General features: G+C 41.0%; 1 protein-coding gene across 1 annotated transcript in view; it reads right to left on the bottom strand.

Moving 5' to 3' along the window:
- Window positions 1-3,571: 3,571 nt before the first annotated feature.
- LOC111156622 (SH3 domain containing GRB2 like 2, endophilin A1) overlaps window positions 3,572-24,833 on the bottom strand; it is a 39,431-nt gene continuing 18,169 nt past the window's right edge. The window contains exons 3-8 of the mRNA XM_022517618.1: window positions 14,266-14,409; window positions 13,264-13,397; window positions 11,144-11,302; window positions 9,272-9,375; window positions 7,190-7,320; window positions 3,572-5,123 (exon numbers count right to left, since the gene is read on the bottom strand). Coding sequence (XP_022373326.1) covers window positions 4,924-5,123; window positions 7,190-7,320; window positions 9,272-9,375; window positions 11,144-11,302; window positions 13,264-13,397; window positions 14,266-14,409 — 872 coding nt within the window. The 3' untranslated portion in view covers window positions 3,572-4,923. The remainder of the gene's footprint in view (window positions 5,124-7,189; window positions 7,321-9,271; window positions 9,376-11,143; window positions 11,303-13,263; window positions 13,398-14,265; window positions 14,410-24,833) is intronic.

The following is a 24,833-nucleotide window of genomic DNA, read 5'->3' as shown; positions in this document are numbered from 1 at the left end:
CAAGCAGCTCATAATTTCTCTCTCTTGCTAAGATACTTCATAACATTGGTAAATTCTCATTTTTCTTTTATATGCTCTAAATCCAGTAACTATCATACACTACTTTGGCTAAACAATCAGCCTGTTTACAGAGCTTTCTTCTGGTATACCAGCCCCAAAGAGCTAAGTGTTTAAGGTTTAAAACCTTAGGCTTCAATCAAAATCATATATATTGAGCTTAACAAAGTGCTTGATAGGGTGTAATAAATAATGATGGTTTCCATTTCCTCCCCCCTTCAATTCCAAGTATCATCTTATAAAAGTGTTGAATGTGCCTGATTTCCTGGTGTGAACAGAATGATAGGAAATTCACACACCACTACAAACACAAACATTTTTACTGCTTAAAGGCCACTAAAAGCCTATAATCAGGATCGATTCTGCCACATGAATAACTCTACAGTTTGCCTGCCTGGAATATAAAGAAAGGAAAATTCCTGATTTAGTGAATGCTACATTTTTTTCAGACAACATACGGTAGTGTATGTGAAATCCTTGTTTCTGAGACCACGTTTGCCAGGGGGAGAAATAACCCAGATCACAGAGAAGCCTCCAAGTATCTACTCTTTTCTTTTCTTTTAAGATTTTATGTATTTATTTGACAGAGAAAGACACAGCAAGAGAGGGAACACAAGCAGGAGGAGTGGGAGAGGGGGAAGCAGGCTTCCTGACGAGCAGGAAGACCCAACTCGGGGGCTCGATCCCAGGACCCTGGGATCATGAGCTGAGCCAGCGGCAAACACTTAATGGCTGAGCCACCCAGGCGTCCCTGCCTCCAAACATCTTTGCATTTTCTGGATACTAAAACTATATTCTGCACCCCTGCTGTAGACACCTTTATTTCTTGTCCGAAGGAAGTTACCACAATCGTAGCCTTGGGTGAGTATCAGCTCCTAATCACATTAAGGTAGTACAAAAAAGCCCAGGGTTCCTTTTCAAGAAAATAGTATTGCCATCCATGTTGCTCTCCATTCTTCTGCCTCCACAGCTGACAATCTGCTCCAGTCAAGAATCACAGCTCTTCCCATCTCAAGTGGAAGGCCACCATGACTTAGGCATACATGATAGCTGAGTGACTTTCAATGATCTGACCTTTAGGTTCTTAGCATTCATTTATTCATTTTATATTTTAAAAAGTAGCCTTGTTGTTTTCCTTGACAGCTCCTTTAACGTGGGGCTCACAGCTGGTTCCCAGTTGCTGGGCCTAGGAATTGATAGTGCAGCCGCCTCTCCATGCTGCCCTGAAAGTCTTCAGCCACCATCACCCAAAGTTCTAAGAGGATGCTTCAGGCTGCCACTTGGTTCACCATTAAATCCTTCCTACATCGTCATCATCGCTATCCTCATGGGATGAGAGGCAGCCTGCATAGTTCTTAATTTGGTTAATAAGAGTCTTAAAATAAGAACCTTAAGAGTGCCCCTATAGTTCCATTCAGACCACTAGAGGCTGTCTTGATAACAGTCTCCAGATAATCCTGGTTGCCTAAATCCCTGCTAAGCCTACACAGAATAGGACTCAGCACATTCCAGGAGCTATGTTCTCTACCATACGGTCCCAAGGAAATTTCAATTCTTAGTCATGTCATTCTTGCTGTCTACTTACTTATAGCAAAGATAAATTTTTCTCTTTAAAACCTGTCAGATCTACAGGAAAAAATGGGACAATTGCCTCACTGAACTTGTTTTCCATTTTAGTTCACTTTAGTTCGCTTCTGTTTCCACTTCAGACAGTTTATTCTGGGATTAGTCTTAGAACAAGTGTTTTGGCTGGGCTCAACTTCCCCAGTGGGTGGGCCACCGAACTGACTGCTCATTTCAGTATTCAAACTTCCGTAAAAAGCCTTCAGTAAAAATACAGAATTCAGGGGTACTGAACCTGGTGAGTGTCTTATTCATGCTAAGACTCCCTCAAATAAACATTAAGTTCTTCTTAGAAACTATGTTCATGATACTTTTGCTTCACTTGATGCTGACTCATAATGAGATTACTCTATTTGGTGCAGAGTCTTGCTATTGGTTTCCCTTTGAATTTATAAAACGACTTTCCCACAGGTACAGTCCTACCTAGTTGTGTAACATTACAAACAAAGCAGTGATTCAAATATGGTTGAATGCTTGCATCTCTCTTTCTGGACTCTCTGTTCTGGACAGATCTTCTTTTCCTATCATGGCATCAATATCACACTATTTCAATCACTATAACTTTATGTCTAGAAAGAGTAAGTCTTCCAACTTTGTCATTCTTCAAGAAGAAATATCCCTTTCCATTTCTCTGTATGTTTTACATTTGTCTATTTTCACACATTACAAGAAAAGCTTCCTGAGATTTTGGTTGAAATTATACTAAGTCTATAGATCCATTTAGAGAGAAATAACATCTTTACAATGCTGAGTTTTCCAATCCATAAATATAGAGAGTCTCTTTATTTATTAAGGTCTTCATTTTTCCTCAAACATGTTTCATAATTTTCTGTGGAGCGTTCTTATATAATTCTTATTAGACTTATACCTATGGATTTGAATTTTTGTGATTTTTTTTTTTAAAGATTTTATTTATTTGACTGAGAGAGATCACAAATAGAGAGAAAGAGGAAGGAGCAGGCTCCCTGCCTAGCAGAGAGCCTGATGCGGGACTCGATCCCAGGACCCTGAGATCATGACCTGAGCTGAAGGCAGAGGCTTAACCTACTGAGCCACCCAGGCAGCCCTGTAAGTGATTTTTCAAATCATTTTTCTAATTGATTGTTACTGGTACACAGAAATAAAGTAACTTTTGAATATTGATCCTATACCTATGATACCTTATATCATATACCTATTATTTTTCTGTATTTTCTCCATTCACAAGATCACTGGTAATTTCTTTTTAAAATTAGTTTTAAGAATTGATCTGTAATACCCTAACTCACGTAGCTAGTGAAAATATTATTTTCATGTTATAGCAGCTCATATACAGAACTTCATATATTAGGTTAAAACTGTTCATGTTAGATCAGAATATTTGGATTATTAGCCTCAGCATGGAAGAACACAAAAGGCACCCAATATATAAAAAACATGTTTATTTTCGCAGAAGCTCAGAAAATAATATTCTGTAGGCACAGCTCCCCTCCCCCACCTCCACACGTGTGTGGAGAAAAGAATGATGGCTTTGGTCAGTCTATTTTTCCCTATTTCTTTCTCTTTAAGCATGAAAGACAACAAAAAACTGGTTGAAATGGCATATTTTGTTTGTGTCTCTGAACATTCTTTTTGATATCACCATTGATGGTACCTCTTGTAACTTCTAGAAGACTTCCTCTCCCCACTTTCTTATCTTCTCTCCCAAATCACCTTCTTCCTAGGATTACTTCTTGCTAATGAAACTTCCCTTGCTGCCAGAGAGGGACATCTGAGGTCAGAGCCAGGTCTGATTTGGCTGCATCAGAAGGCAATGGAGATTGAAAGGAGCCCCCCCCCCCCCCCCCCCCGCAAAACAGACACGAAATAACGGACCAGAGCCTTCGGTTGTGTCTTCAGCAATATTTATTGGAAACGGCGATGCTTCCTGTGGTAAGAGGTTTATACATTTAGCAGTAAGATTTGCCTTTCACTCCACGTGACCCACTACCGCAGGCGGCACATCCGAAGCAGCACGTTCAACCTCTGAAGGAGTCTGTACAGCTAGATAAATAGAACTCTGGACACCTGACAGGACCTCATAACTGGTACAAAAAAACACAAAACCACTCATAAGCTTACATACAGCACTGTACACACGACATGAAGATGGACTAGAAGGGACGGATATAAAAGTAATGACTGAGGTGGGTAAAACTTTTGTATGTGCAGCCATACATCTTAAAATGCTAAGCACAAAAATCATCTTTATTTGGTCCTCATTGAGGGCAGAATCTGCACAAATGATGTTCAAAGAATACAAGGTGGAAGCGGAAAGGAAAGACAGTTACTGTTTCTTGGTCTAGGAACTACTGGAAAAATGGTTTCTTGTGTTTTTCTCCTTGTGTCTCTGTGCAAATGGACTCATGAAGCACGTAATTCACAAATAAAACTGAAGTGAAGATATTTGTTCCCTCTTCCCTGTACCTTCAGAAATGGCCTAAATACATATGTGGTTTCTCTGCAGCAAGAAATTTAAGCTTGGAAACCAGATGTTTTCCCATTTCCTCATAATGGAGAATCTCTTCTCTTCAGCCCCACCTACCAGGTACTGACTACTAACTGTCTTGCTTAGAAATACAGCGGGAGTCCCCTCTGCCTTTACTAGCAGGGAGGGAAGAAAACTGGCTGTCCCTCAGAAACAGGCATAATTGGGAGGAACAAAACTGACTGTTTTCAGAAAAAGTTTTTAACTCACATTCAACACTTTCCTACCAATAGCATCAAGGGACTGACTCATTCAGACCAGAAGACAAGTTGCTGGTGAGGGAGGCTTTCTTCCACAATTCTGTGACTCACATATTTGGGAGGGGACAATGGGAAAGCAAGACCTTTCTCCTATTGAAACGGAGAACCTGAGACCTCAAGATGGCCCCTGGGTGATAGACAATATCTTCTGTAGGATGGTTTTACTGTATTGTGGCTCATGGTCATATTCTAAGAAACCACAGCCTCCTGAGAACCATGTAAACAGCAGTTCCATGACTACTGGCTGGTCTCAGATGGTGTTTAAAAAGCACATGCCATGCCTGCCAGCCTCAGAAGATACCACCCATCACCATGACTCTTGTGGGATCACATAAGTCAACCAAAGATACTCGGTGGGGCTTGATGACCTGGACCACTGCGGCCTGCATTTGGGATGTGTTGTAAGCAGCATTACCAAAGCAGTGGTTAAACTTAACTATCTGGGTCAAGAGGAGGTAAGCCTGCCAGCCTAACATCCTAATGAGGCAGGGCAACCAGAATCTCCACATAGTTGATGGGGAAGAAGCCTGACTGGCCATGAAGCATCCCCTCATACCAGTTCTCATCAATTTGGTTAGTGAGTGTGATGATATCACCCTCTTTAAAACCCAACTCCCCTTCATTTTCAGGTTCAAAGTCGTACAGAGCTCGGCAGCAAGGCTGATCCATCGGGGCACCTGGAAGTGAAAGCAGGAGAGAAGAACACAGAAAGACAAGGGGCATTTAACTCACATTCCTACCACCTGCTCCACCTGCCTGGCCTGCAATCCCCCATGCTCCCCCCTCACTCCTCTTCCCTGCTGAAGCTTCCTCCTGCGGCTAGTCCCCAGTCCGCTGCATGGCATATGTCCTTCACCAGTCTCCAGAAGTTTTCTCAGACCCCTGGACGTTGTTGGATGCCTGCTTCCATTTCCAGTATGAAAAATGGCCTCATCTATGCCTGTGACACATGCAACTCGGTCCACCGAGGTTTGCCTTCCTGACAATGTCCAGAGATGGGAGACCCAGTGACTTAAGGAGTTTTAATGAGATTTGGATTAATGGAATATGGCCAGAATCCTTTCCATGTTGGCATTTAAAAATCTCTGTACATGTGAAAGAGTTGAGTTCATTACAGGGACAATGCTTGACAATGTCAGAATAACAGTGCAGTTCTAATTTTTTAAAGGTAAGGACTCTAGTCTCTGGAAAACTGCTGTAACATGGTGAGAACAAAACAATGTAAGACCCTGGGTTCAGGTTCATGCTCTGAGTGACCTTGTATGAGGCACTTCCCTTTCAGTTTCCTTGTCTAGCATTAGAACTAACAGAACTTACTCCACACTATTATTGTGGCTATTAAGTGATAGGTAAAAATTACATAACTTACTCTCGGTAAACCATTGCATATATAAGGGTGAGTACATGGGAGTTCTGGCATACAAAAAGTAACATACTCTACCTTGAGTAAAATAATGAAGAATGGAACCATATCTTAAAAGTGATCTATTTTAAATGACCATCTATATTTAATATCACATGCATCCACATGGGCACGTAAACTCAGACATGTGCATACAGCTCTCGTCACCTTGATGACTTTAAAGGGAAAAAATGTCATCTGCCTTTTCACTTAATGAAAGCAGAAAATGAACAAGTCTCCAAAAGAAGAGTGAAATATGTGGTTGGTTTCTGAATAGGGAGAAGCAAACTCATCACGATTTACATGACTAGTCCTTGCAGCCAGCGAACTTCTAAGAGCCACTGCTCTGTTTACCCAACCCTGGGGGCTCTCCACAGGGAGGTGAACACAAAGGACAGAGAGGACCAACTGTCACCACAGACATCACTTTTTCCCTTCATGGTCTCCAGAGAGCACCTCATGAAACATTTCTTACTATAGAACATCAAATCCTGGGCTCCAGGGAAAAGAGGAGACACTGAATTTCTTGAAGCCCATGTCCAGTGTAAGATAGTTTCCACTTCTTCACCCAAGTGAATTGTTAAGGTTGAGAATGTTTCAAGCATGGGCTTTTACCTAATCTGTGTATAGGGGGTGGAGAGCAAGGGTGCCAACTAAAAGAACATATTATTGGGTATATGTCAATATTCCTGATAGAAAATAAATTTCAGCTTTTACTATACACCCACTTCAGTTACCAGGGTACAATGAGTAGGCTGAAGGTGGAGGAAGGAGGGAAAGCTAGCCAATGCTGAGATTTGAAATACGTTCACCTACAGATACATTCACCCATATGCTCCAGTGACTTGAGATCTCCAGCTGGTCATGCTGCTGGAGCTGCAGTCCATGGGTTATATGTGAGTGTCTGTGGGTGTGCCCTGCTGGGGTGTTCATGCTCATGCATGCTGGAACGCAGACGGGAAAAACAGGAAACAAAGATGGTGCTCCCGGCACCCAACTGACACATTAGGGTGACTTAACACCACAAAGGAAGGTCAAAATCAAATGTGTTACTTAGGAGGTTAATGTGTGTTGATGATGGGGGAGTGAGAGAAAAAGGGACGTACAAAGAAAGTTTTCCAGAGGAGAGAAGAGGGAAAAGGAGGGAAAGAAACAATCAATGAGAAAAGAAGGAAGGAGAGCTTTAGAAGAGTTTCCACCTGACGAAACCATCCTGCAAGAAATGGATCACTGTAGAGCTCCTGTGTAGCCAGACTGGGCTGCGCCTAGAATTTCTGGGACAGTGTCAGTGGGGTGTGCCCATGGCCCGTGTCATGGGGTCTGCAGGTCTCAGTTCTTTACCTGTAGGTTTGGGTGTACCCGTGTGGGACAGGCCCCCGTTGGGCTGAGTACTGTCTCCCGTTGTAAACTCCAGGCTCATTCGTGGCTTGGGCTGATATTCCCTTCTAGGCTGAGATGAAGCTTGTCTTATTCTGCATTAAAAAGAAAAAGGCCGGGGTTAAGAGTAAGGAGCCAATTAAGAAGCAAAAAGAAAAGCAGTAACATCCAGGAAGGCTACTAACGTGGAGCAAGGAAAATCTAAAACAAAAACAAAAACAAACAAACAAACAAAAAACACCCATAGCCACTTTCTGTGTTTCTGTCTCTGCTTTCCATGATGCCCCTCTGTGGTCCAGCCCTCACCATCTCATTCTGTCTCTCCCTCACTTATTCAGAGCTTGCTTTGCAAATGCGCAGTCAGGTAGGTGTTGAGAACACAAAGAGGAACAGGACATAGTTCCTGCCCTCAAGCAGCTTACGGTCAGTAAGGGAGACCGAATGTAAACCCCTGAGGACTAGAAACCAGTGAATGTTGTTACGGAGAGATACAGAATGCTATAGGGAGTGGGGAAGAGTCTCCCTGTCCACAGGAAGGCTTATGGAGAGGGAGAAAAGACAGCTAAGGGTCATTTCCAGATAAACAGTCCTTTCCAGAAGAAAGGGTTTAAGGGCTGGAGAAGGCTTGGAGTGAGGAAATACCGTGTGCCCTGGGAACACTGAGTGGTTTAAGATATAAGAAACAGGAAAGAAATGAGGGAAGACAGGAGCAAAGTGGAAAGGTATGACTAATTAATATCTTCCCCACACCTCTAAGTATTTTCCAGAGTCTCAGGTGTTCATGAAGCAAAGCGTACAGCAGATTTGCAAAGAAAGGGAGGGTTCAAGGTATGGTGATTACAGAATGATACTGACTTTGAACATATGTCAGAGAAAAAAAGGAAAATGGCTCTTTGTGCTCAGTGGATGTCACAAAGACATATGGTGCTTCTTTAGTATGTTGAAGTGCATGGATTTGAATCTTTCAAGAGGCTTCAGTGGGTGACACACATTCCCACAAGGGTACACTGAGGAAAGATGGACAAAGTGACACATAGGACAGCATGGGGCGTCTGCCTACAGCTGTCAGGCTGTGCCCTGCAAGTCCAGGGAGACCTAGTCACAAAGAAAATGAGCTCTGCCCAGCCGTGGGGCACACCTGAGGAGGAGAAACAGGCATACGAAAGCTGTCTCTCTGATGGCAGAAGACTTGCTCCCCATTCAGAGAAATGCTGCAACAAGACTCAGCCTTTCCAATACGTGATGCTTGCCCGGCAAGCCCCTGCTGCACCACTGGGTAACCCAGGGCGAGTTACTTTATCTGCCTGGGCTTTCCGCCTGTAGGTGAGGCTAATCACACGTCGTCTACAGGGCTTTCGGAAGTCTTTTTTTTTTTTTTTTTAATTTTATTTTTTATAAACATATATTTTTATCCCCAGGGGTACAGGTCTGTGAATCGCCAGGTTTACACACTTCACAGCACTCATCATAGCACATACCCTTCCCAATGTCCATAATCCCACCCCCCCAACCCCCCTCCCCCCCTTACCCCTCAGTTTGTTTTGTGAGATTAAGAGTCACTTATGGTTTGTTTCCCTCCCGATCCCATCTTGTTTCATTGACTCTTTTCCTACCCCGAATGGATAAAGAAGATGTGGTATATATACACAATGGAATACTATGCAGCCATCAAAAGAAATGAAATCTTGCCATTTGCGATGACGTGGATGGGCTTTCGGAAGTCTAATGATGATACGCCTTCGGCACCCACCCAGAATATCTGCTCAGCAATTCACACCGTTATCACTGGGAATGTCCTGGCTTCCCACCTGCGGCAGCCAACATACAACCCAGAACGGACCTCTCATCAACACAAGATTAGACTCAATGGAACAAAGTAAAACAAAGTACAAGACACAAGAAAATCGAAACGAATGATCCACAAGGTAGGATCCGCAGGAATTTTGGCAGAAGCTTTTCTTCAGATGTATTCTATTATTTCCATTTCTTTACCCACCATATCAGACGAAGAAAATGAGAATATAAAATTCAGGAACTGTGAGATACCTTTCTTCCAGTCTGACGGTGACTTGCTGCAGGATCTGGACGGCCTGCTTGTGGTACTCCAGCTGGGCTTGGACGAGCGCAGACAGCTGGCTCACCTGTTCGATCTGCAGGCCAACGGGGGTCATGACTCAGTTATCAGGTCACCATCCTACTCACCATCCAACTCCTACTGCCCCGACACACAGCCCAGCGCTCGAAGATTCTGTAGGTTCCACATCAGCTAAGGATAAGAAGCATCTGTATGCTTGGAAATGTCAGTACCATGGGGAGAAGCCACATTGTCAGGAATCCTTCTAAAGATCCCACACCTCCCACTGAGTAATCTCATTGTTAGCTACCAACTTCCAGGTAGGATTTGGCTAATTTTATTGATTTCCTATAGAAAAAGAGACATTGACCAAAGGAGACTTTGCTCCCTATGCCCTTTTCATGCTATTAATGTTAACAAAAATATGAATATTGATTTTCCACGTGCGGCAGCATGGAGGCAGTTTGGCAGGATGGAAAATCCTATTCCTCTATCAGCCTCATCTGTAACATAAAGGGGTTGGGTCAAGTGACGTCTCAGGTTCATTTCAGCTCCAGTACTCTAGGCATCCTTAGTTACTCTTCATTTTGTGTCTCGGATTGTGATCTGGCTGAATATTGTCCTCCAAGTCAGCATTAAAAAAAAAAAAAAAAAAAAAAAAAAAAAAAGGCAGCCATCCCAAGAGTTTTGGAGGTGGAATGGGGCACTGGGTACAGGGAAGAGCACTGTACCTCAGGTCGCCCCTGTGCCTACAGCATTCCTCTTCAGTAGGTAGGTGGGACACCAGCTGTTCTACATAAACACCAACCTCTACTGTCTCTGGGTGGTGGGGAAGTCCAGATATATTCAACCCGCCCACCCTGTCACCAGTCAGGGCAAAGCAGTGAAGTGATCAACATACAGAGGCTCTGTAAACACCTTGAGAAAATCTGGTCAACAACTGATAAGGCCAGACGTGGGCATGAACAAGAACTTGAAAACTGCTTAGCAGGCTTTATTACAGGAGTGATCGGAAGTCCTCATAACTATAGGGCTGAAAGAATTCAACAGAATATAACTTCTAAAGCCATGAATAATAATTTAGCACACTGCACGTGGTGCCTGGGTGGCTCAGTTAGTTAAGCATCTGGCTTTTGATTTCAGTTCATGTCATCTCAGGATTCTGCCCTGTATTTTGACAAAGTGGGACTGAGCCTCATGTTGGGCTCCACACTGGGCATGGAGCCTGCTGAAGATTCTCTCTCTTTCTCCCTCTCCTCCTTCCCCCTCTTCTCTGTCTCTCCTTCTCTAAAATAAAAAATAATAATAATTTGGTGCACTAGAAATGTAAAAGGAGCTTTTAAACTACATTGCCCCAAATACACTATCTATGCTACAATCATCAATCTCAATTGAAATTAGTTTTTGAAAGAAAATATCACCTTCACCTCAAAATACAGGACACCTTAACCTATACTGAACCCTCAATGCTAAATGTATTTTAGGTCATATTCCTTTATAATTTGAAGTCATTCTTCCCTGTATTTTGACAAAGTATTTCAAGCTACTAGACTTTTACTTGGATCATCAGAAACATTCTTCATCTTCTCATGACTGGTAATTCCTTAAGATCATGAGTAGACAAACATCTCACTAAATTAAACCATGGAAATACAGGGGAAAAAACCTCTCACCATTTCTTGATCTACTTTATTATTTCAAATTATTTTAAAGAAATATCTATCTATCAAAGTTCTTACTACATAGTATAATTAGATATGAACAGTTTAAATTATATAACCTTTTAATATAATCTTGAGCCTCAATGGCAAGATTAAATTAGAAACCACAGGAGAGGCACTCACATCCATCTCCAAGAGATTGAACATGCTGGACTCAGCAATTTCTTTAGATTCATCGAATTTCTCCAGAGCCTGACGGAGTTCTTCATCTGGAATCTTGCCTTGTCGTTTCTTCTTATAATCAAAGTCCAGGCGTCGACCCTCCAACTTCTTTAGATGATGCTGAAAAAGTCAAGGGCAGGAATATGCTTTGAAAGGGCTCATGGAACAGGTTTATTTACAGCTCACTTCTCCATCATGTCTATTAGCTTCCAAAATAAGACAGGCTAAGTTCTAAAATATCACGTCACCAGAAGAATAAAGAAAACTGCATCAGTGGGGCAGATGCTTCCAAAGGCTAAATGTGGAGAAGCATCTTTAAAAATAATTAAGGGCAAGAAAGAAATTTGGGGAATTACCAGTGCCCTTTATTTTCTGCCCTTGCTGGGCCAAAGCCAAGCTGGAATAGGTCTTTCCAACCCATGACAGGAGCTGGGAATGTGTGCATATGGCCATCCACGTGCAAAACACTGCTACACAGAACCCACACAATCCCATCTTCAAGAGAAATGGTGTCTTGTGAGAAGGTAGAGGAAAAACAATTTCCTTGAAGAGAAGTGGGAAAGACTCATTCTTGCTTCTTCAGTCCTAGCACACTAGCCCTAGAAAGGGCTTATCTTTGAGGAAACCAGTCTGTGAGAATCACCTAAGTTGCTTACAGAAATATGGATTACTGATCACCTGCATTAAAATATCCAGGGCCAGGATCTAGGAATCTATATCTTCTTTTTTTAAGATTGATTGATTGATTTGTCAGAGAAAGAGAGAAAGAGAGCGAGTGCACAAGCAGGGGGAGTGGCAAGCAGAGGGAGAGGCAGACGCCCTGCTGAGCAGGAAGCCGGATGCCAGACTCAGTCCCAGGACCCTGGGATCATCATCTGAGCCGGAGGCAGACACTTAACAGACTGAGCCACCCAGCCGCCCCTAGGAATCTATATCTTAACTCTTATCCTTGTTGACTGATGTGGCTTCAAGGAATCACGGATAAGTTTGAGTCCCTGATTTGGTAGATGATGAAACTCAATAGAAAAAGTCTAACTTGGAAGAGATGCTAGATGGGGTCTAATGACCCACAGCGTTGTTTCCCAAAGTGAAAAGTTATCTTTTTTTATTCTAAGGGATGTAGTATTTCATTACTAATGGGTGGGAGAAAACACTAGATTTCCCTGATCCTGGGTGTGTATGGCAAGAAAGGGAGAGAGATGAAAAGAGAGTTGGGAGTGGTGAAGAAATAAGAAGGAAAAGAGGAAGAAAAATATCCTAGACCTTCTCTCCCACTGTACAACCTCCCATCCATGCCCTGAGCCAAGTTAAATGTTTGTTCCTTTGGAAGGGATATTCTTGTAACACATGTGAACTTGTAGTCAACTGTAGGGTAGAGTATTGGGGTCAGGGTTAATATTGTAGATTAAGAGTGAGTCTGCCACTTACTACGTAATCTTGAGCAAGTAATAAGACAAAGGAGACTCAGTCTGGAATAAAGAGATCTAGGGGACTTCAAGTTGTGGATTACCATGTTACAGTGAAGTTAATTTCAGAGAAGTTTCACAAATATTTGTTTAAGGAATGAATGAGAAAACATTATACACCTAGTTGGAGGTTAAGCCAGTTGAACTTTATTTCTTTGGAACGGCTCTATGTGTTTTATAAAGAGGAGGATTTTTCTTCCTCAGTCCTAACAATCACTATGAAAATATGGAAACATGTGTTTATGCAGTGATAGTATAACAATTTACCTAAGCTAACAACTGATACAGCTAGCCTTTCAGAGGATGAAATCATCCCAGAAAGCCATAATTAATAAAAGTGGGTAGTATCAGGGAAGGATATTATTCCCCTGGAGGAAAAAAAAGGTTGATAACCTGAAAACTCAATGTGGATAAGTCGAATGTATTAAGTGGCACAGTCATAATAAAGGAATAAAGTATTGCATTTCTGGTTTCTCTCAATTTATCTTGCTGAGTTATTTTGTAATTCAAATGTCACCACACACGACAAGCTTGAAAAAATGTTTTCTGAGGGGAAAAGGGCACCTACATTTGTAGGTTCAAATCAGTCACTTCCCAAAGATCAGTTGCAGATACCTGAATTTCTCTCAGATCTTTGTCATGAAGGTTCTGAAGGGGGTCGATGAAGTTCTGCTTCACCTCCATGTCCAGAGAGTCCTTCACTTCTGAGAGCTCCCTCATGGCCTCCCCCACCTCACCAAGTGCTGGGCCTGCAAGGGGAGAATGACTCTCTTGTATGTTAAAGGACAAAGGTGAAAGGTACCTGCAGTAAGAGAACCACCGCAGGTGAAAACCCAAGGACTCCTGCCTGTCTTGTAAAGACAGCCAAGATACAGGCAATATATAATGCTTTCCAGAGAACACTGTATTTTCTGCCTGAGATGGTCCATACAGTACAACAGAGTCAACGTTACCAAGGGGGTGGGATTCCATATTATGAAGAACATGAAATTCTGTTTGTCCTTTAAGAAGCAATTGGGGAAGCTCCCTGCCCTCCCTTGTCAGTACTGGGCTAGTAGGGAAACCATTTAAGGCCAATGCATTTGGTGGAAGCAAATACCAGGAACAGAGGGCAGGGTTCAAACAGGAAGGACAGTCAATCGCTGAGACTATCATGAAGAAGTGAAAGAGAAGTGTTGTGTATGGTGACTAAGGGTGGAGGAGAGAGGGGTGAAGGAATTCATCCGGGGCTGTAGAATTGGGTGACATGTACAGAAGAGCAGAGACTGAAGGGAAAGCTCATGGGGCGGGGTGTTACATCATGCTGACTGTTCCCTCTGCCTCAACACTCAGTCATGCTGGGCACACTGCACAGTTAGTTTCCAGGCATCTGGATATGTTCATAGGCTACCGTGAAGACTGGGATCTCATCAGGGAAAAAGAAAGTCTACAAAACTATGACAAATCACACTAAAAATGACAAAATGATCCTGAAGGTAAACTTTTGGCCTCATCTCTAAGACATAAAACTGGGAACTAAAATATAAAACGGTTGGAATCATCTCCTGCAGAGTGTCTTACTGGCATGAAATCCCCATGGACAAATGAAAGAACTGAAGTGTGGAAAGCAGTCATTACCAAAGTTGCAGTCGTCTCCCAGCTCTCTCCCAAACTTGAGCATGGCTTCCGCTAGCAGCGCCTCTGCCTGCGGATAGCCTGGCCCCTTCTCCTGGCCGCGGATTTTTGACATGGTGTTGATCATGCTGAGTTTAGCTCTGGAAGCTGGAGGCAGAGAGAGCAAACAGTTTCATAGTAGGCAAGGTGATACAGTGGAGACAGGGCTGGATGAGAATCAGGCCCTAACTGGTCCATAAACCAGCTCAGTGACGGACAAATACATCTTCACCTTCTCTAGTACAGGCAAGTTGGCCCACAGATAGATACAGACAGACATTTTTTCTTTCATCCCTGAAATTTCCCTTTCTGTAAGTATCTTATGAGGAACTTAACAGAAAAGGCAAAGCTATTCTTGGGGGAGATCCCACCCACCATCATGCTCTCTTTCCCAATTTCCCGTGCACCTTTCCGATCCTCTCTTCATTGAGACAGCCCCTCTGTGGAGCCGGGAGGCCCCACAGAAAGCTTTTTTAAAACCCCTGAATTAGGTATTCTCTGTTTTAGGATTCTAGTTTTATATTTCAACCCTAGGAATCTATGACAAAAGTATGAAACTGTTAATTCTTGCAGTGTGAGTTAAGCCTCATGCTAAGTTTCACTTACACCCTTATTTTCAAAATCACTGCTCAACTGAGATTCTGATTGTAAACAGACCCATGAAGAACAGAAATATTGTGTTCATTAAAAAGGCTTAATCACTTCCCCAGCACATAATGGCTTCTGAGAATTAGTTTTGTGCCACAAAGACAGCACTTCAACTTCTTTTTTGCTTTTGTTTTAAAAGGAGATGCCTAGAAAGCAATTCCAGTTTTCATGGAAGAAGAAGTTTTGCTAACACCCGGTGAAGGAGATTTTCCTGATGCTCGGATACCGGGTTTCCTCAGGTTCATTATTAGAGTTGGGGCTGTACATTAGCCTAGGACTATGCCCAGGATCCCACTGGCATGGAAACCCTGATAGAATCACAGCCAAAGGCACTTCCGGCATTCAGTGGCTAATAGTTAATCTTGAAACATTTGTTCCAAATAGGCCTTTTAAAAAAAGTTATTTTTATTAACATATAATGTATTATTTGTCCCAGGGGTACAGGTCTGTGATTCATCAGTCTTACACATTTCACAGCACTCACCATAGCACATACCCTCCCCAATGTCCATAACCCAACCACCCTCTCCCTACCCCCGTACCCCCCCCAACCCTCAGTTTGTTTTGTGAGATTAAGAGTCTTTAAGTTTTTATTTAAATTCCAATCACTTAACATCGTGTTATATTAGTTTCAGGTGTACAATATAGTGATTCAACAGTCCCCTTTAACACCTGGTGCCCATCACAACTGCACCCTTTAATCCCCATTACCTATCTCACCCATCCTCTCCCCCAACCCATAACCATCAATTAACTCTTAATCATAGTTAAGAGTCTGTTTCTTTGTTTGCCTCCCTCTTTTTTTCCCATTTGCTCACTTATTTTGTTTCTTAAATTCCATGTATGAGTGAAAGCATATGGTATTTGTCGTCTTCTGACTATTTCACTTAGCATTATACTCTCTAGCTCCATCCATGTCATTGTAAGTGGCAAGATTTCATTCTTTTTTATGGCTGAGTAATATTTCATTACACACACACACACACACACACACACACACACCCCATCTCTTTTCTTTTTCCTCAGATCTTGGGTTAGGGTTAGGGTCAGGGTGATGATACGTGCCTGGTATCCTGCAGTTCAGGATCCTTCAGAGGATTAGTGTTAGGGTTTAGGGGTTGGGATTAGGGTTAGGGCTCAGGTATGTGTCTGATATCCTACAGTTCAGAGATCTCGCAAGAGAATTAACCCCCAGATTTATGCTAGGGTGAAAGTAGACATGGCAGCCATCCAGCAAGCTGAGGCAAGCTGGGATTGTGGGCTCCAAATATTCTTTGGTTTTTTTAAAGTTTTTATTTTAATTCCAGTTAGCTGACACACAGTGTTATATCAGTTTCAGGTGTACAATGTAGTAATTTAACACTTCAGTATGTCATAAATAGACTTTTATTTAAATTTGGGCTTCCAAGGTCAAAACTGGAGATGAGGAGAGTAATCATGAGAGGGTCCCTCCTGGCCCTGCCCCAGGGATATTATAATGAACAAGGCAGCTATACTGCCTGCCTTTAGGAAGTTCACAGTGAATTAAGGGTGACATCTATCTTAAAAGCAATTAGAATGAAGTGTATATACTTAGTGCCATGCTGGGGAATTACAGCAAGTTACAGAAGGATAGCATCACCCCATTCTGTGGGGGTGGGGCATTGCAAAGAAGGATTCTGGAGGGCAGTATCTTCAAGTTTAGAATCACATAGTGAGTAGCAGTTAGCAGTTAGCTGGCCTAATATGTAAAGCCTGGGGATAACTGAAAAAAAATATATAACTCACATATTCTTTGCTTTTCAGAGAAAAATATATATAATACATGTTAAATTTCAAAAATTGAAAATTCCACATGGTCACACATTTTCAAGGGAACAGTGTTATTAAAATATATTTTCAAAGCCTCTTCTAAAATAAGCTCTATCAGAGATCCAGAAAAGACACAGTCCCTGACCTCGGTGTGTTCATAGTATAGTGGGAGGTCAGATAAATAGACAATGGCAACCAGCGTAAATGGAATGATAGCTAATTTGCACAAGGAACTGGGGGAACACAGAGAAGAACTAATAAGCACAAATAAAAGTGAAATAAGCAAACACTAGACAGTAAGAATTATAGAATGAATAGAAGGAAAGAAGATAAATGGAGACCAAAAAAACAGAGTTACTGAAAACATACATGGTGGTTAACCCCTTTCAATCGTGTTTTGACCATCTTACACTCTAAGGACTTACTTCTTTTACGAAAAGAAAGTTGGTATTGATTTGCGCTTATATCTTGGGTCTGTAAAACGTCATCTTGCCGTAAGTAATTACCAGAAGTCACTGGAATGGTTTAATATACTGTGGCTGAATTTCAAAGTCATCATTTTCAATGTTGGTTAATTATAAAAAGTTTTATTCTTCTAATCATTAAGAACATCTTGGATATATTCTATGTTTTCATGAGAAAGAGGAAGAAAACCCTATTAGTTTACTTCTTCAAATAATCTAAAATATCTATTAATCCATATATCATTATTCATATTATGAAGAGGCTAACTTTTACATTCATTCACAAACTCATTAAATATTTCTCAAGAATCTTAGATTAGTAAAACTTCTGTGTTTTTAAAAGAAATCTTCAGACCTCTGAATTCATCATCTTCAAATGTAACCTAATTGTTTTTAAATGATTTTTTAAAAGCTATCTTTTAAGAAACAGAGAATAAGCCAGGCAAATATAAATTTTAGACATTAGAATTCTTATAATATGGTCTCTTCTCCTTCAAACTATTGTTTTTTCCTTTCCACCACTTTACTTTTCTCAGAAATTTTTACAGTCTCTCAGGTGACACCCCCATCCTCTGACTCATGTGCCTAAGAGCCTTTTGAGGTATAACAGAGAATGGGAACTAGAAAACTTATTTCCTTTTGTTGAAAAATATAATATTTTTTTAGGAGAGAAGAAAAGAAAACCAACCCTGCTTAGGGTGGGTTTTCATATTAAAAACAGGGCACTAGGGCCAGCCCACATACTGAACTGTGAGATTCCTCACCCACCTCCCCTTCTTGTTCCCCAGAGAACTGGCAGCCAGGTTAGTACCTACTGGGTAGGGGACTAGAAGATTCTTCTCTGGGGAATACAACCAATCCAGAAGAGACCTAAAGACACTGATAGCTGTAAGCACCCAATACAACTCTAGGCTGATAACCCTAGAAAGAACCCATTACAGTTTGTAAGCCTCCACTGACCACCACATAGCTTTACTGCCCTATAGCTAAGTGGAAAAAGACAGACACTGTCACTAGATTTTGAAAAGGGCTTCTAACATAACAGAGCCAAAACAAATAGGCAATTTCCTATAATAACTATCATTAATGTTCTCAGGTGTCTAAAGATACTTTGCCTGTGAAATAAAAAAAGAAACAGAGAAGAACTCTTAGAAATTAATGTAATTTAACTGTATATGTGAATTTAATTAAAATATAAAATTAAAAAATCATTAGAAGCACAGAGTTGAGGCAGATCTCCCTAAAAGGAGGACAAAATTTTAAAAAGAGATGGAAAATCAGAAGAAAGCTTAAAATCAGGATTAGTCCAGGAGGTCTTATGGTTAAATAATGAAAGTTCCAAAAAGAAAACACATAGAAGGGGAAGAAATTCTTTTTAAATTTTAAAGAAAAATTCTCAGAACTGGTATATGTATGTTTCCAGATTGAAAGGGTCCACTGAATGCCCAGTACATGGCTAAATGGGTCTACAAAGAGGAGCACTAATATGAAATTTCACTGGGAACAAAGAAAAGTTCCTAAAACCTTTCAGAAAGAGAAAAATAGGTTCTATATAAATATCAAGAATTAGAAGATCACTGAACATGAGAATACCATGAACATGAGACATTTCCTCAGAAAACAATGGGAGCAATGACTCCAACTTTCTTAAAGAAAATAATATATAACTCTATATTCAAATTATCAATGAAGCATGGAGATAGAACGATGACGTTTTCAAACACACAAGAAAGGTTTCTGATCATTTTTCTTTCCAAGAGACTGGAAGGGGGATTCTACCAAAATGAAGGTATAAATCAAGAAAAGGGACAGGTATAGAATCTAAAAAGAGACCCAGTGTAAGGAAAGATGTAAAAATGATGACAAAAGGTGATCTCAAGATTGCCATTGTGCATCACACATTGAGGGGCAATGGTAGCTGATACTACACATCATAACCAGGGTATGTGTAGCACAGGAAGCCATGCATACAGAGGAGCTATAGTCTCACCATGAGCCCCATGAGATCAAGCTACACTTATCAACCACTATAGCTTGCTTTATAATGCACCCTTAACTGGCTTCCCCTCTAACCTATTTCCCTTAACATTTCCTGGAATAATTTCCCAAATAAACCATTTGTGCTCAAATCCTTGCCTCATGGAGTCTTTCTGGGAGAACTCAAACTAAGACAACCACCAATCTAGAATGCAGCACCAGATATCTCAAAGATAATGAACATGTGACTTGTTTCAATATAATGGGAGAAAATTCACGTGCATAGCAAAGTGTTTGGGAAAGAAGTAACGCATGGTACATAAAAAGTGAAGAAAATGAAAAACAAGGGCATCTGGGTGGCTCAGTCAGTAAAGTATTTGCCTTTGGCTCAGTTCATGACCTCAGGATCCTGGGATCAAGCTCCCATGGGGGCCTTCCTGCTCAGCGGGGAGTCTGCTTCTCCCTCTGCCCCTTCCCCAACTCGTGTTCTCTTTCTATCTCTGTCTCTCTCTCAAATAAACAAAATCTTTTTAAAGAAGAAAATGAAAAATAAAGCAATTATTAACTCCAGGAAAAACAAAAATATTGTAAAAGAAAGGAAATACAGTCATACTATATGTATCAGCTCTTTATAAGTTTACAAGGGCATAAAATGTAAATACTGAATACTAATCTTACAAAATTATTCCATAAACATACATAATAAGGAAAGGAAAGGATGTGGGAGAATGAGAAAATAAGAGAAGAGCAAACAATTCTCGTCTTCCAAACTGGGAATCAAATAGGGAACACTTAAAACAGGAAAACCAAGCAAGGAGCAACATGAGCATGATGTTTCAAGACCAGAAGAAAAACCAAAGAAAGAGCCAAAAGTGTTGTTTCTGGGAATTGGGGAAAGAATGCAACTCCAAGGGCACTGCTATTTTTTTGTAAAAAGCTTTATAAAATTCTTTGATTTTGTATACTATGTACATGTATTATTTCCTTTATTTAAAAAAAAAACTAAATTTAAAATACCTCCCACTCTCTTTTCCCTCAGGTGACCTAATTTAGTGGCTGAACTGGATAAGCAAGATTCATGGTATCTTGACAATTGGGGACTGTTCCAACCTCATGGATCTTTCAACCAAAAAGTTTTATACCTTAACTGGTTTAAGGAGAACTGGCCAGGAAAAGAAAAAATATAGATTAAAAAGTAAAATGCCATCAGAAAACCATCAAAGAAAAGGGCTTGATGAGTCCACAGCCAGTTGATTTCTGGAAGCAAATGTATCTAGTCAACTTCAACAGCAAGAAGTGAAATTAGATTAACCTTTCCAAAATAAAATGGGTGGGAGGGGGTGTTCCATTGTTTTGTGCTCATAAAAAGGCAGTTTATTTTTTGGCCTAGTGTCATAACTACTCTGAAAACTCAGAAAATTCACAACTTTCACTTCTTGGTTTTTAAATTTTTTATTTCTTAATCTAACTGAACAAGAAAGCCATTAGGTCATATGTCTCAGAGAAATCAGCATAGTGCATTAAAATAAATACTGGCTTTGGTTCAGACAAACATAGGTAAAAATCCAGGCTAAAAATCTTGCTGGCTAGCATATTCCTGAAAAATAATCATTCATAGGTTGTTTTCTGTATTCAATGAAAAACAACAAAAATAGTAACTAGCTTAGATACACAACAGGCACTGGAGATGGGGGAAAGCATTCCTTTATTCCCCTTTCCAAGTTCTTTTTTCTGAGTATGGGTGCTGGAGTGCTTTATTGCCTGCTTGAGTGTTTGGGGAACTCCATTTCCCAGAATCCCTTTCCCACATGCTTCACAGTTAGAATTCGTAGAATGCAAGGCTGTGCAAGACTTGGGAGATGAAGGGGAAGCAGTAGTCACAACATTCTGGAAGCTGTCACTATATAGAGGGGGTAACAAACTGATGCAGGGCTACAAATGGATTCCATCTTGCTCCCGCCTTTCCCTATTCCGTGTCCAGCTCTTCTCGAATACTGACTCTGCTCATCAACAGTGACCCTAGGCCCACCAAAGATGTTCTGTTGCAAATGCAGAGGCAGCGACCTTGAAGAGCCAACAACATTCTACTGGATTCTATAGCTTTTGCAGCTCTGCATTAGCAGCTGGACCTGCCTACCTTTCAGATTCCTTTCTAAGTTCATTCACCTGGGTCAGGGCTGGTCAGTGACCTTTTTCTCTCATCCATTAACTCTACTTTTTTGACCTTTATTTACTCAGATCTTCCCATAACTGTACAAGCTCTCTTATGATAAATCTTTTATTCCATGATATCCACAATGACTTTACTTCCCTGACTGAACCCTGATTCATATAATGAATCTCATATCTCAACTCAAAAAATCATAATCTACCCTGAACGGAACCCTGAAAATAAGTCAACAAAATCGGCTCTAAATATTTCAATTCTGCAAAACTGTGTTTTCAGAATCAGACATAAAAGAGAATAACTAGGTAGGAGTGAGCTGCTAATTGCGGAAAAAACACCAGGAAAGGGAGCCAGTTTAACAAAGTAGGATTAAGACCAGGACTTTGGAGTTAGACTGAGTACAAATTCTGGTTCTATTTCATGTTGGGTAATTTTGACCTTCAGGCCTAGACCAGTGTCTCATCTGTAAAATGGTACCTCCCCCAACACTGGTCTAGGTTGACATAAGGATTAAATTACATAATATATGTCACAATGCTGGCACAAGATAAACATTCAACAAATGTGGGCTATTTCTGAGTGCCACTTATGCCCTGAAGTATGCTGTGTGATTGTGTTATGAATTACCTAACCTCTCTGAGTCTCAGGTTCATCCATAAAAAGTTGGGGGGGGGGGGAGACATCTAGATATCCTATAAACTCTTTCAAGCTCCCATACTTAAGGTGATTGTTATTAGACAGAAAGCGCTGAGCTCAGGGAAAGTACACCCTGGCCATCAGACATAAACTTGCAACAGTTTCCTCAAGTTACTAGAACTGCTCCTCTTGGAATGGACTTCCCTCTGTCACCTACCCAACATAATACCAAGCATACTTCCCCCACTCCCACCGCTTTTTTTAACCAAGTCTTTCTCAATCACCCTTTACCCGTACTGCCTCCAAGTATAGGTGATCCCTCCCCTCATTTTATGTCTCCATCCTGCCCTGTATAAACACTGATCAGATCTCATGATACTTTCTCTCTTTGCTGCATGTCTATTTCCTGATTACATGTCCTACTGAATTCTAGCATACAGCCGACCATACAGCATGTGCTTACTTATTAACTGTGGGCCAAATGTCTTTATTTAAAAGTTTTTATTTTTTTAATTCAATTCTTTTGCATATGTTATTTTTTCCAATCCTTTGGAAAGACCTCCCTATTCAAAGTCATCATAACCTCCTAGTGTGCTCTGAAACAGAGCTAGAGCCTGCCGATAAGATCTAATGACATGCTAACTTTGTGATCTGATGGGATGATTTGGGAGAGCGAGTCATGCTGATGGCAATCTGGCTGGCATTCCCCTTACACAGACGAGATTTTAAGATTTCTGAGGTTGCCAAGGCTTTTCATTTCTCTTGCCTCTGTTTCTTAACGTGCAGAAGGGAGGACTCCTGCTTCCCATTTACTCTCACTGAACCTGGCTCTTGGGTAGCAATTCACCTCTAAATTATGTCATGAAAAACTGGTTTTAAGAAATTGATCACACAATCTCCCAATTGTGTGAGCCCAGAATATGGGGTCTCTTTCCCCTGACAAAAGAGGGTTCCTAAGCTAAACTATAAACCCTATCTAAGGGGATACAAAATTAATTTAGTGAAAGTCAATAAATAGCTTACACCAGAAACAATTATGTATTCTCCGATACATGGATTTGCGCTGCCTGATTGAATTAGTATTTATCAAAAATCTTTTGAGCTCATGGACTCTGAAAAACAATCTGAGGGTTTTGAAGGGGCGGGGGGTGGGAGGTTGGGGGAACCAGGTGGTGGGTATTGGAGCACTGGGTGTGGTGCAAAAACAATGAATACTGTTACCCTGAAAAGAAATTTTAAAAAAATCTTTTAAGCTCTTCCATTATAAAAGAAACATAATAAGTACTTATTAAGCACCTACTATGTGGAAGGAATTATGCTAGTGAGACTCTAAGAGAAGCAAGGGACAGCCACTGCCCTCAATGAGCTTCTTGTCTATTTGGAGAGTCAGAGTTCACTCCACTCACCTTGACACAAAGCAGACCCCATACTGTGGGTAAGGTCCTAATGTATTCACATCACAGAGAAGAGCAGTGAATTCCATTTAGAATAGTAAGGCTAGGAAGGCTCATGAAACAGGTGACACCTGAGCTGGGCTTTTTCAAAAAGTAAGCTGTAGGGCAGAGCGGTGGGAAAGACTTTTCTAGCCGCCTGGAGACTATGAGCAAAGGTACATGAAAGTACCTGGTGTGTCTGGAAACTTGAGAAAGGCTGCAGCTTAGGTGAAGAGGCCACAAAGTTGGAACCAGATGGTAAAGGCCTGAGTTTTATGCTAAGGAGCTTGATTTTATTTTGTAGACAATGATTCCTGTTCAAAGGTTTCTGACAGAGAGTTATTTCAGACATAGACCTTTAAAAGAGCTTCAATTCAGATTAAATCAGATTTTGGTTTGGGGAAAAAAAAGATTCTTAACATCAATTAGGGAAAGTATGAAGTGGGAAGGGGATCTTCCCAATGTCAAAGAAATTACATTACTGCCTACCTATGCTTTCTTCTAGTTTTATGGTTTCAGGTCTCACATATAGGTCTTTAATCCATTTTGAGTTTATTTTTGTGTATGATGTAAGAAAGTAGTCCTATTTCATTCTTTTGCAATTGGCTGTTCCATTTTCCCAGCACCATTTATCGAAGAGACCATCTTTCTCCCATTGAATATTCTTGCCCCCTTTGTCATAGATAAATTGAACATACATGTATGGGTTTATTCCTGGGCTCTCTATTCTGTTCCATTGATCTATATGTCTTAGAAAACATTTTAAAACCAGATTTGAAGACTCCACCTCTGTCTTACTGATTTAGAATATCTAGGAGGTCAGACCATAAAACATTTCCCTAAGGGTACCCCGGAGATGTGAACAAGCACACTTGGGCAAAGGAGTCCACCTCTTGTTGGGTTAGACAATCAATTTGCTGACTTTGTAGGCTTATGATTCTGGAATTTTTCTTTCCAGCCCATACCTCTCCACTGTGTTACAGACTCATAGATCTAGTATCTACTTAACATCATGAGGATTTTTACACATTTCAAGTTTAACATGCTCAAGCTGAACTCTACAGTATTCCCTGTATGAGTTAATCTAATTCCACCCATTTTTCTACCTGCTTAGGCCCAAAGCCTTATAGTCATCTTTGATGTCTCCCTCTGTCCCATACCACACATCTATTCTGCCAGTAAATTCTGTCAGCTCTGCATTCAAAACATACCCAGAATCAGAGCACTTGTCCCTCTGGTCAGAAGCCCTGTCATCTGTCACTTGGGTTGTTTAAAAAAGCTCCTACTGGTCTCCCTGCTTTCACTCATAACCTATTCTGTCTATGAATCCCTTTCAGTGTAAATCAGATCAGGTCACCCTTCTCAAAACCCTTTAATAGGTTCCCATGTCATTCAAAATAGGAGACGCAGTCCTAT

The sequence above is a fragment of the Enhydra lutris genome, unplaced genomic scaffold (assembly GCF_002288905.1).
Source record: "Enhydra lutris kenyoni isolate GAN:26980312 unplaced genomic scaffold, ASM228890v2 scaffoldscaffold47, whole genome shotgun sequence".
NCBI classification, from domain to species: domain Eukaryota; kingdom Metazoa; phylum Chordata; class Mammalia; order Carnivora; family Mustelidae; genus Enhydra; species Enhydra lutris.
This window is presented reverse-complemented; position numbering and strand designations above follow the sequence as displayed.